The sequence below is a fragment of the Calidris pugnax genome, unplaced genomic scaffold (assembly GCF_001431845.1).
Source record: "Calidris pugnax isolate Ruff unplaced genomic scaffold, ASM143184v1 scaffold82, whole genome shotgun sequence".
NCBI lineage: Eukaryota > Metazoa > Chordata > Aves > Charadriiformes > Scolopacidae > Calidris > Calidris pugnax.
The window spans coordinates 3,113,632-3,125,301 of NW_015090833.1; the positions used below are offsets into that span (position 1 = coordinate 3,113,632).

Below are 11,670 nucleotides of genomic sequence, written 5' to 3' on the forward strand. Positions count from 1 at the left end.
CCACGCACCACTTTCAGATGAAACATTATCTGTTTCCTTTTAAACTGATCTTGCTAGTTTATCAGAATTGCTGCGTTAGCCCTTCGTAATGGATTCTGTCAAACACTTCCCAGCCAGCCTGGGGCTGCAGACAGAGAGCGGTGGAAGCACCAGGCTCCAGCGAGCAGACAAATCGCAGGGACTTGCCAAATGACCCGCAGCCGATCTGCTCGGGGGAGAGGTGAAAGTAAGAGAGCAGCAAATGGAGAAAGCACACTTGGTCGCTCAAGAGGAAGGAAGGGCAGGTACCTGTGAGGGTGAGATGTGCCTGGGCTGACAGGCAGGAGGCGAATCCCGTACCGGTGGTTCTGAGGCAGGACTGAACCTCGTGTGGGGCCACTAGCCCAAAAGCCAGACAGACAGCAGAAGCCGTGCAGCCAGTTCTCCATGCTGGGGGCCATCTGGTCTAACCAAACTGCTTGTTCTAAAAAATATGGTTTTGTTTGCAGCTTTGCCTTCTGAATGGGCTGTTTTCTATGATGCTTCATTGAGCGAATGGGGTCACAAGCGTGACAGTGCTCTTCCACAAAAATAAGAATGACGTGCTGAGCCAGAGAGCAGCTTCTGGGGAGGCCCACGGGGATGTAAACAGTGACCAGGCTGCTGTGAATCTGTCCTGAAATTAAGGGGCAGTAATAAAATAATTGTTAGCTCTTGAGAGGGTTGGCTTTGGGGAGAGTTTCTGCCCAGATACGCCAGCACCAAACCATGGCCCTGCTGAGGAGCACAGCACAGCCAAAACCTGTACTTCTGGAGGGCAATGGGGACACATGAGAGCACTTACACTCTAGTGCCCGGAGTAGGAATGGATCTTTAAATCCAAACAAATTCATCCCTCAATATCAGATTCTTCTCCAGATTCCTCCAACTTCCCTAGTGCCCTTCCCTTTCCTCACATTCCCTCTGCCCCTACCCCTACATTAGTCTGTCCTCCTCAAGCTCTGGTCCTCTGGCCCCTTTGCAGAGATCCTGCTGACCATGTCCCCATAACAGGCTATAGCACTATCTCCTTTTCCAAAAGAAGTAAAATAACTCTGTGGTGATAAAATTTGCTCTTTTTAGTAACTGGATGCAGTTCAATATATAGCACCAGCATTGTGCTTCATTCCCACTGTTCCCCATTCCTGGTCGCATTGTCTGTCTGACCTTTAAAAAGGCCCCAATTATTTTTTTTTTTTGCCAATCCTTAAATGCTTATGACTCAGTACGGGAAAGGTTAAAGGTCTTCCTGTGGAGGAATAAGCCTTTCTGACAATTGATTTCCTCTTACCACTTTTTCTCTGTTACTGACTCACCCCTTTATAAGTCTTCTTCCTTGACGCTCTCTTCTGTCTGGGGTTGTGCATGGTCTGAGTTGGTTTCTACCACTTTCCCGTGAGGGTAGATCTGTCTGACAGCAGCATATCCATGAACACACCTGTGGGAACCTGCTAAGGGTGGGGATGCTCCAGAAGGAAGTGCAGCACACAGTAAAACTTGAAAAGGCCTGGCTATCCAAGGATTTTGGCTCAGGCAGTGTGAGATGCAGGGCGGGTGCAGAAGAACAGCAGAAGGTGCTTACACAATCACATGAGACAGCCTCCATCTTTTTGTGATTAAGAGAGCACAAGCAACATGCAATGGGAGAGGTTTTATCTTTCAAGAAAGAGGTCCTTGACCTCTCGGTGTGTCTGTACAACAGCTAAGACTGGGCATTGCTGGCACACAAAAGCTAAGAGTACGTCTGGCACCAAATGCCACATTAAGGAATGAGCTAATTTCTCAATTGCTCTCCTCAACGGCCTGGATATTTGCCGTCTTCTGCCTATTTGTTACCTGGTCTGGATTCAGATCACTTTGTCTTTAAGCATGGAGCAGAATCGCATCAGGCTTCCAGAACAAAGTCTGGTTCCCAAAGGTGAGGCACTCAGCTGCAGGTGAAGGGTTCAAATGCTTCTGCTTTCCTGTCACTGGAACCCTTTCTCTCTGCCCTCCAGAGTCCCTCGTTGCAAAGGCCAATGCAATAAATAAAGCGATAGTCAGCTGACAGTTGTGAGCCTTCCTGGAAGGGGAAACCAATTTGTTCATGGGCCTGAAATCACAGCTCATTTCTCAGGCCAGGCTCGCAGTATTCCTTCGCGCCGCGCTCCCCAGGGGCCTCCGAGGAGCGTGCAGGTGGCCATTCCAGGCACGGCTTCCCATCGGCACTAATCTCACAAATCCAGGGAAGAGGCTGCGTGGGCTGGAGCCTGCTGCTCCCGCTGCTCCGCGGTAAGAGCTGCAGAGCAGGTGCAGGGAGGAGGAGGAGGGAGCACCGCAGGGATGCTGCTGTCAGAGCACGCACGACTGGGAGCCTGTTACAGCTCCCCAGGGAGGGGGACGGGGGGAGCTGTGCTGCCTTCTCTGGCTCCCGACCCCAGAGGGGCTGCAGGAGGATGGAGGGAGGGTGAGCTTAAGGCTTCAGGTGCACGCTCAAACCCTTTAGTTATTTCAAAACGCATGCAAAGTCAATTTCAGTTATACCACCAAAAATCTTCCTCAAAAATAACTCCTTGCTATGAAACACTTCCAATTCAAAATACCTCTACTTTCTGCTGCAAATGTTTTGCTCTGCTCCAAGTAAGAGGGATTTCAGGCTGCTAAACAGGTTGAGCACACCTGGGGTTAATGCCTGCTGTCTTGGGAACTGACCTCCATTACTCCAGCCTCGTCCGGTTGGTGGCAAGGTTGGCTGGGCAAGACTTGGAGAGAAACATTTCTTTACCATGTGGATTTCCTGAGGGATTGCAAACGCGCTGCACCTTGTGGGAACTCAGTCAGACAGAGCTCACCAGGGGAATTACCATGTGGGACTGCCAGCACTGCAGAGGGACCTCCCGGCTGGGAGAGCCTTAATTCACGCGCTCCAGATAGCGTGGGGTTCTGGTTACTCCTCTCCTAGAACTGAAGGGAGATGAAACACATGTAGGGTCATGGCATACATCATCTTGCCCTTATCCCTGGCTCACAGAATTAGCTTTGTTAAGCAAACTCCTTCCCAGAGCTGCCTGGCCGTGGGCTGCAGCAGCTGATGAGTACCGAGGAGATGGCAGCCACCTCCTGCAGGTTCCTGCTCCGACCAGCCCTCGTCCTCACCACTGGCTCATCAAACCCCATTGGCCACCGAGCTGGCCTCCTTGAAAGGCCTGTTGCTGAGATCCTAACATTCACAATAATTCTCCCCAATTTATCTGCTTCACACATCGCTGTGCTATAATTGAGATTCCCTGGCTCTAATTCCCCACCTTTTGCATATTTAAAAACACTTAACTCCATCTTACACGCTACCAGGAAAAAGCGTGACATAGACTTCTCAGTATTTAACTTGGTTAAATTTCTCACCTTACTTTTCAACGTTTTGTCTAATTCTTTTGCTAGACCTGAGCTACTGTTACACACTTGTCCACACTTTGCCCTCCTTTTCCCCCACCATTTAAACAAAGGAACTTTCCTCTCCCTGAACTTCGTGGCACTTACTACTTTTTTGGCTGTTTGCTTACTGAAGCTGCTGTTCTCTGATGAAAGATGAATTGTCATTCTTACTTCACCACTCTCTTGCTCCAGCCAAGCCCCATCAATAATTCAGCCAGGCCTCGATTACATTAGCTCTGGATGAATACGACACTCAGGCCAATTAACTGGCTGAAAGGGCTCAGGAGATACAGGCAAGAGATTTCTCTTAATTTTTTTAAGCTCTTTTCCAAACTTCTAAAAATTGAGTTAGTTCAGTGAGGAAAGCACAGAGCAGAGAGTCTAACACAGCTCGAAAGGCGCCAAGAGGCTTAAGCAATTGATGTGCTAAAGCCCATCAGGCTGTTCCCTCGCTTGTCTCCACCTGCTCTGATATTACATTGTACGTTTCTTGGGACAGAGCCTATCCCTGCTCACATGCTCCTTGCTTAATAAGATGCTGGAACATGACTAGCGTGTCTAGACAAACAGCATCTTTGTGGATCTTTGCTCACAAACAGCCTTGCTTGACTAGCCTTGGGCAAAAGCCAGCTAAAACTCCAAAAAAAAAAATGTACTCAAGTCTTTTAGTTGCCCACCTGGAGACGCCGCAAAGATCGCTCTCAGTGCTCAGTTCTATACGAGCCCCATTAGTTTTCTCCTGTTGGGCATGACCCAAATTGCCAGTCTCTTTTCAGTCCCCACCCTGCTTGGCCACAGCGTCCCACAGCTTGGACACGCGATTGTGGAAGGGATAATTAATCTGCAGACACAATTGCCTGACGGATGATTGCCACGCCAAACGCAGCCTTCAATGGCAGGCAGGCCTCGTGGCAGCGCTCAGCACGGGGTGACAACACTCCTGAAGTGCTCAGAGCTGCTCAGATGGAACCAGCTACAGATGCACAGACTCTTGTACCGTTAATGAGTGCTCGATTCAGGAACTGATCTCTGTCTTCACCTATTGCAAGGCTCTGAGGTGTTTGAAACTGTAAAGAACAGTGATTTGAAATGACTCAGAAACTATATATAGGACCCTATGGACAGAGTATGTGCAACTTGGATGGCAAACAGCCTCGTCTTCCTGCTCTCATCACTGGCCACTCGCTGAACTCACAGATTTGGAGAGAGCTCAGAGAAACAAAAGGAATAATTAGCTGCGTGGAGGGTAGTAACAGATTTGAGGAAGCTCTTTCCCTCCTGGGCATTGTTGTACTCACCAGGGGTGGGTGGAAGGCCTGAACTTGTTACTAGTTGGCAGCTACTCTAAGGCCTTCCTGGACTACAGTCCTGGCCTTGATTCTCATTCCAGGGGAGAGAAAGTGCCAGAGGTAGTTTTCTGTCAAGGATGAAAGGCTGAATGGGGTTCAGGTCCCACAGCAATTTAAACAGGAGCAGCTAGAACCAGTCTCCATTACTGGTCTGCTCTTTATAATAAAAATACAAGAGTTGAGCAATGAAAATGCCTCAATAGCCCTAACTAATCAGTTGCTGTAGGAGAAAGGAGACAATTACCCAGATAATTAATAGACAAAATGGGTGCAATCTTCTCAACAGAAGAATACAAAGGAGATCAGGACTCAGCTCTGCAGCTTAGCAGTGCTTTGCAAACCCTTACAGGCACAAGGAAGCTGCACCGACACTGGCAGTGGAAGGGGACATTGTCAGAGAAGCAGCACATCTCATCAGAAGGGGAAGGAAGTAGAGGGTTGGTAGCAGCACCACAGAAGTCCCTGGCTGCAGGCAGCAGCTGCACCACTGATGCTGTTTGTAGGGTGCACAATTATGGTAAAGCTCAACCCCAGCCTTTGCAAAACTCTGCTCCTTCTGGTTTTCTCTCATCAAGCCAAAAAGCCTCCCTCAGAAGGAGCTTTTTTGTCTTCTCCTGATGCCACCTAGTGACTGTTCCCAGCCTGCTCAGCCTGAGCTCCCCACTTGGTTCAGGCCCTCGGAGCCACCACAATTTTTGTGGAAGAAAGGATGCTGCAGCTGAGTGGGGCCAGGGATTTTCAGGAATTACAGGGTGCCAGCAGGGAGATGGGCAGCTAGAAGATAGCTTGGAAAGCTGTACCAGAGGCAGTGTTTGGACAGAACGTACTGACTTCTGCAGTGTAGAGGATGACAGCTATTAAGTCAGTTTCAATACAGAACACACAAGGGGATCACTCCTCAGAGCTTATTTTTGATGATAACTTGGCATCCCCAGAGACAAGGCAGAGAGAGGAAGTCAGACCAACTACAGGGCACCCCTGGATGTCTTCTGAGAAGCACAGCAAACTTTACAGATCTTTGTTTCCACCCCCACGCTCTCCCCAAAGAAGCACACCAACCCACACTGATGTCACCTTAACCAGAGCCGAGTGTTTAATTGATTGCAAGGGAGTGACAACCGCGCAGTGGTTGTGCTGGGAAGATACCCACTGCACAGTGGTGGCACGGAGTCTTTGAAACAAAAGTAAAGAAGTGGAGGCAGATCCATCTCACAGAGTACAATGAAAAACAACTTATGCATCCAGGGTTTCTGGGGACAGCATCAGAAATAATGATGCCTCCTAAGGACTGGGCCCGAGGCATCTCAGCATGATTGGGATGAGAGATTTGTCAGCACAACTGACTCCCCAACATCAGTACTTAACAGCAGGCAATGGATCTAAGGTTTGTTTTTTATATATATATATTTATATTTATATATATAAAGCGCCTATCACCATATTGATAAACATTCTTTGGAACCACTCTGACGGCAGAGGTAAGAACAGGAATCAGCCTGTTGGTACCTCAGCACTTCTGTTTCCAACCAATTTAAAAAAAAAAAAAAACCACAAGACTTTGCTGCCAGCCTGCCTGGCGTTTAATACTGCTACTCCATCGGGGTTGGAGGGAGACCTATTGTGAATGGCAACAGTTTGCACTGTGACTTCTCCAGCTGTGCTGCAGCCCAGCGCAGGGGCCGCAGAAGGGCGGTGGGACACGAAGGCTCAGACCCGTGACCAGTCAAACCTCTCAGCAGCAGGGAGCTCCCCTCAGGAGAGACAAGCCAGCTCTGCCCACAGAGCTCCCCCTCTCCGCGGTTAAGGCTGAGTCCGTGACCCCGCTGGACTCTTCCCAGGTCTCAGAAGATCACCGGACAGAAATACGTGTCAGTTATAAATATATCATGTCAGTTGTATGGGATGGAGGTGGGCACAGGGAGGGGAGAATTTAGAATGGGTGCAGGGAGGAGAGAAAGGAAAAAGACATCTTACGTTTCCAGCACTGGAAAGAACAGTTTTGACCTCGCACAATAAGTCACTGGACCTTTTCAATAGTCTTATCTGGCTTATGCCCCATCATCTTTAACACATCATCAAAGGGAATGTTGGCTGGCAAAGGGTTAAACAATCCCACACAGTGGAGAGCAAATCTGCAGTTCTGCTGGGAAGGTCCCCACCACATCACTGACGATCTCAGGGTCCAACTCGAAGGAAGGAAGCAGCTTCTCAGTCTCACACATCACTCAGGGCCTGGAGACACCCAAAGACAAAAAACCAGTCAGGATGGACCTGCTGCAGCCCCCCCCTTCTCAACAGGAACATGGCTCTGAAACAACCGTGGCCTTTGCCTTCATCCCTAAGACACTCTGAGGATTTTTATTTTTCTAGAACCTGCAGTTGCAACCCAGTTAGGAGATGACAGAATGATGCAGACATACTGACCTTCCTTCAAGAAGGCAGACTGAACTATGCTAGAGCATCCCTTCCTTACTATCTGGTTTGCACTAGAAACCACAACCACATTTTATCTATAACTTCTGGAGCTTTCCAGTGGGAAACACCAGTTCTGCAGGCTCTTGGGCTTAGTTTTGATAAGTGAAGTAGGAGTGATCAAGGCATAGGACACCAACCCAAAGAACAGTTCCAAACTGAACTCGGGTCTTCCCAGACTGACTCATGCTCTGCTATGTCATACAAAATGCCATCCTGCTCCGACTTGCCCACAGAAGCCTTCGGGGCTGCAGAAGAATCCTCAGTCCTGCATAATCCCTCTCCTGCCAAAGAGAAGTCACACCTTGTCCTTGCTGGTGGAACAGCAGTGCAGCCCTGCTTACCTTCCGTGCAAACTCTGGCAGGATGAAAGCTGCCCGATGGATGTCAGAGTTGTAGTATTTCAGACTCCTCTCTTCTACTTGTTGCTGTGAGAGCTGCTGCACAGGCTCCCGGAAATTTGTGTTCTGCAAGAAAGAAGCCAGGTAGCCTTTGGGTAGCGAGCAACAGGCTGTGTGACAGACATCCTGATTCATGGCAGGGAACCAAGAGGACTGCCAGGGAAACAGATGACTTTCTGTTCTAGCGTGAGGTCAAGGGTTCTGCACAGCTCCAGCCCCAAGGGCTGGGATTCACACTCCCAACCTTGTGTGACTCGCCCTTATTCACAGATGTCAGCCTATGAGGTCAGCTGCGTGTGAGCTGGGTGCCAGATGAAGCTGTCAGATGGTGCCAGAGCATCTAAGCAGCAAAGCTTTTGGTCTTCAGAGCAGAATCCACATCTGCATTAAGTCTGACACCGTGCATGCTGCCAGAGCCCCAGATAAATCCAGGAGCAGCCCCAGATAAATCCAGGAGCAGCGCTGCTGGCTCCCTGCACCAATGTGGCAGCTGGATGACAGGCTTGCTGTAACACAGCAGGCTGGGAAGAGAACACACCTCAGAGGTCTGACACAGAGGTACCAGCCCGTGTCCTAACACTGACTCTCACTTGGAGGCCTCTGTACGAGCCAATTACCAGTCGCAAGCTTATTCTTATCAAGCAGGTGCCCACTTTATAAGAGCCAAAGCCTTAACACTGTCTGGAAATTGGTAGTGGCTTCCTCCCTTCCAACTCTGTTGTCCTAATGAGAAAGCCATGTCCTTTTTTAAGTCAACTGGTTTCATTACTGGCCAATTCTGCACATCATTCAGCACTGAAAAAGCTCCATTGCAACTCTGTGGTCCTGAGCTGGTGGAGCTAGGCCTGGCAAGAGTCCAGAGGCCCCACAGCTGGGACAGCCCAGTGCCACAGCTCAGGCTCTGCAAGGAACAGCCCGGGGCAGGCTCTGCGGGTGCTTCCAGGGAGTGGAAAAATGCACTTCAGGTGCCTGAAACTTACCGGGTTCTTGCTGCAGAGCATGAAGCCAATCTGCCCGCTGGGGTACGTGGGGATGGTGCAATAGGCGTATTCCACAACAGGGAACAGAGACTTGCAGAACTGACGCATCTCCTTAATGAGATCCAGGTGCAGCCACTGGCACTCACCTGTGGGGAGAGAGGAAGACGGGATGCAAGGTGAGAGCTGCCCCTCTCCTCGCACAGGCTGTGCCAGGCTAATGGTGGTTCCAAGTCCCAACCTGCTCTGTTCTGCACAGCTCGTGTGGTTTCAAAGGCAAGATAAGACCCTTACACCAGTTTGACTAAGCACAGTCCAGCAGTTAACGAGCTGACGTACACAGATCAGAACCACTCCTGTGGCTGGGAGCCGAAATGGGTCTCACTCCCAGCATCACGTCTCCCAAAAGAGAGTCCCCTTTGTGCCTCACACTTTAGATGCAACGACCTGGCATCAGCCTCTGCCCAGAGACAGCATCCTCACCTTGGCAGCAAAGAATCCCATCTTCTCGCAGGGCTGTCTTCATCAGCTGGTAGTAAGATTCTTTGAATAAGCTTTCTGCAGGACCTGGGGGGAAAGCAAGTAAAGAGATATGTTTAGAGGGAGAGTAAGACGGCAGGTTTCTGAGAGTTTTCCGAATGCCCAGCCTGCACAGGAAAAGAGACACTTCAAATGGCTTTTCAGTGATCACAGCAAAAAGTTCTGACCCTGGGTGAACCCCAGCCTGCACCTAGCACAGCAGAACCTTTACTCAATAGCAAGCCCAGGAGCCTGTGATCTTTATCAGACAAAGTCCTAGCAGCTGCCTCTTGCTTCCGTGAGCATTTTCTAAACTGAATTCCGGCTCTAAACTGCCTTTTAGAGATATCTCTCTGTTGACTATAGCAAGAGCGAAGGTGACTCAGGCAGTTGTCACTAGGTCCCTAAAATGAGGTGCCACAACTACATTTGGTCCCTCTGTACCTCAGTTTTCAACTCTCTGCCAGAAGCAATAGCTGCCGGTTTTGAGGACAGAAAAGGTGACAGCTGGCTTGAAGACTTGCTAATACAATTTTCTGGTCTTCATCCTTCCCTCCCTCTACCAGAAGAACCAAGTCAGTGACAGTCTTTTCACTTGAAAGCAGCCTGGGCAGGCTGGTGTTACTTCCAAGAAGTCGGCACAAGAGAAAAGGAGGAGGAGTGTGGAAAGCAGTGCCCTTTTACAGCCAGGATTCTTACCCATGGGGTCAGATGAGTCCGTGATAATCACATCAAAGGCTTCCTGATTTTGTTTCATGAACTCAAAACCGTCTCCCACATGCAAGGTCAGCTTAGCGCTGGAATACCCCACTGCCATCCCTGGGAGGTATTTCTTGGATACCTGGATCACATCCTGCAACACAGAGAGTACAAGTGGGTCAGGGGGGGTCTACAAGGGGCCACTTCTCAGGCTACTGTGTGGCTGCAGCTGGAAGAACAGCACAATGAGTCATTTCCTTCCATGCCTTCAGCACAAACCCGACTCGCTAGCGAGATCCTCCAGAGCTGTCAGCATCTTCAGCCAACAAGCTACGCTCAGCCCTTGCCTATGGCCCCAGGGTTCGTGACACTGTTGGCCTGTCCTTGCCAAACTTAACAAGAAGAACTTGGAGCTTCAAAAGCTCCCCGAGGATCTAAGAGGCTGTGATTACAGATCTGACTGCTCTGTGCTCCTTTTCCCTGCAGACATCACTTGCAGAGGTGATCTCAGCCAAAGACTTTTTCTTTTTTCTTCCTAAATGAAACCATGCCAGCAGGTTTCTGGGTCCAAGATGAGAAATATCTCCATCTCTACTCTATAGTCATTCTATCAATCTCCCCCAAAACATACAGTTTTCTCTCTAAAATGGTTAGACAGCCACTGCCCTAGGCCCAGCAATCGTACTCAGCACCACCAGCTTCTCACAGCTGGCAGAGACAAAAAAATATGCTGGTGTCAGGCAGTGCTTGCTCAAAACCAGGCACATATGTCTGCTTAGCTTGGCAGGCAGGGTACAGTCTCATATAGTGACGTTTCCCCATTCCTAACACAGTCCTGCTTTGAGGAGACAGAAAAACTTTTTAAGAAAGTAAAACGTCCGCACAAACTGACTGAAGAGAAGGAGCAGCCCATCTCTCACAGAAACAAATACCCCCTGCTTATTTCCTGCTTTCAGTTAGAGGAGATGGCTCAACAAAGTGACCATCCTCCTCTGGCAGGAGCAGATTTCTGGTTTCCAGCTGGGGGGAAAAGGGAAAAGCAGCACCTTCAGAAAACCAGAGCTTCTCCTCCCCCAGCTCCCACGCTTGGCCCACGCTGGCCTGGAAGGGCCTCTCCCCTCCGTGTGTGGAAGGAATCACATGAAAGAGGCAGCCAGCTGCCACGTAGATGGCTCGTAAGGCAAAGAGGTGGCGCTGTCAGTGTCACGCCAGCAGGACCGGCAGCAAAGGCACCGGCTGCTGACAAGGGGCAGCAGGTGAAGGAGCAGCTCCCGCGGATGCTGTGAAGCCGGGGCTGCTTCTCCTGGGGCAGCCCGCCCGTCGGACCGGAGCCCCCCCCCGCCCGCCCCCGCCGGCAGCTCGGGGAGCCCAACGCACCTCGTCGATTTCGCACTGCACCACGGACTCCACGGTGGGGTGTTTCACCACCTCCCGCAGCACTCCCCCGTCGCCGCCGCCGATGATCAGCACCTGGGAGGGGAGAGGGCAGAACGGCGGCCGTCACCGGGGGGGCTCACGGGGGAACTTCCACGGCGGGGCCTAACGAGCACGGCGTGCATCCCCGCAGCGCCCCGGGCCCGTCCTGCCCCGGCCGATGCGCTCCGCTGGCCCGCGGGGGCTCCTGTCAAGCGCCGAGGTGCGCGGGCAGCGGCCGGGCGGGGGGTCGGTCTGCGGGGCCCCGGGGCCGGCTGGGGGGGGAGACCCCGCGGAGCGGAGCCCGGGGACGACTCACCTTGCGGGGGTCGGGGTGGCTGCAGAGGGGCAGGTTGGCGATCATTTCCTGGTAGGAGAACTCGTCCCGCTCCGTGCACTGGATCACCCCGT

At 51.0% G+C, this 11,670-nt stretch overlaps 1 protein-coding gene across 1 annotated transcript; it reads right to left on the reverse strand.

The window, feature by feature from the left end:
* Window positions 1–5,848: 5,848 nt before the first annotated feature.
* SRM (spermidine synthase) lies at window positions 5,849–11,664 on the reverse strand. Its single transcript, XM_014941351.1, has 7 exons — window positions 11,579–11,664; window positions 11,224–11,316; window positions 9,847–10,000; window positions 9,112–9,195; window positions 8,632–8,777; window positions 7,595–7,717; window positions 5,849–7,010 (listed from the first exon to the last, which is right to left on the reverse strand). Exons 1-7 carry the CDS (start codon window positions 11,621–11,623, stop codon window positions 6,993–6,995), a joined length of 663 nt encoding a protein of 220 aa, XP_014796837.1. The 5' UTR covers window positions 11,624–11,664; the 3' UTR covers window positions 5,849–6,992.
* Window positions 11,665–11,670: the final 6 nt, after the last annotated feature.

What these genes read in the sequence shown, in the direction of transcription:
- SRM (XM_014941351.1), bottom strand. Translation starts at nt 11,623, where the DNA reads ATGATCGCCAACCTGCCCCTCTGCAGCCACCCCGACCCCCGCAAG. An exon ending in TGCAGTGCGAAATCGACGAG is followed by an intron (nt 10,001 to 11,223) that starts GTGCGTTGGGCT and finishes TCTGTGTTGCAG; the next exon opens with GATGTGATCCAGGTATCCAA. An exon ending in TGCTCTGCAGCAAGAACCCG is followed by an intron (nt 7,718 to 8,631) that starts GTAAGTTTCAGG and finishes TCTTTCTTGCAG; the next exon opens with AACACAAATTTCCGGGAGCC.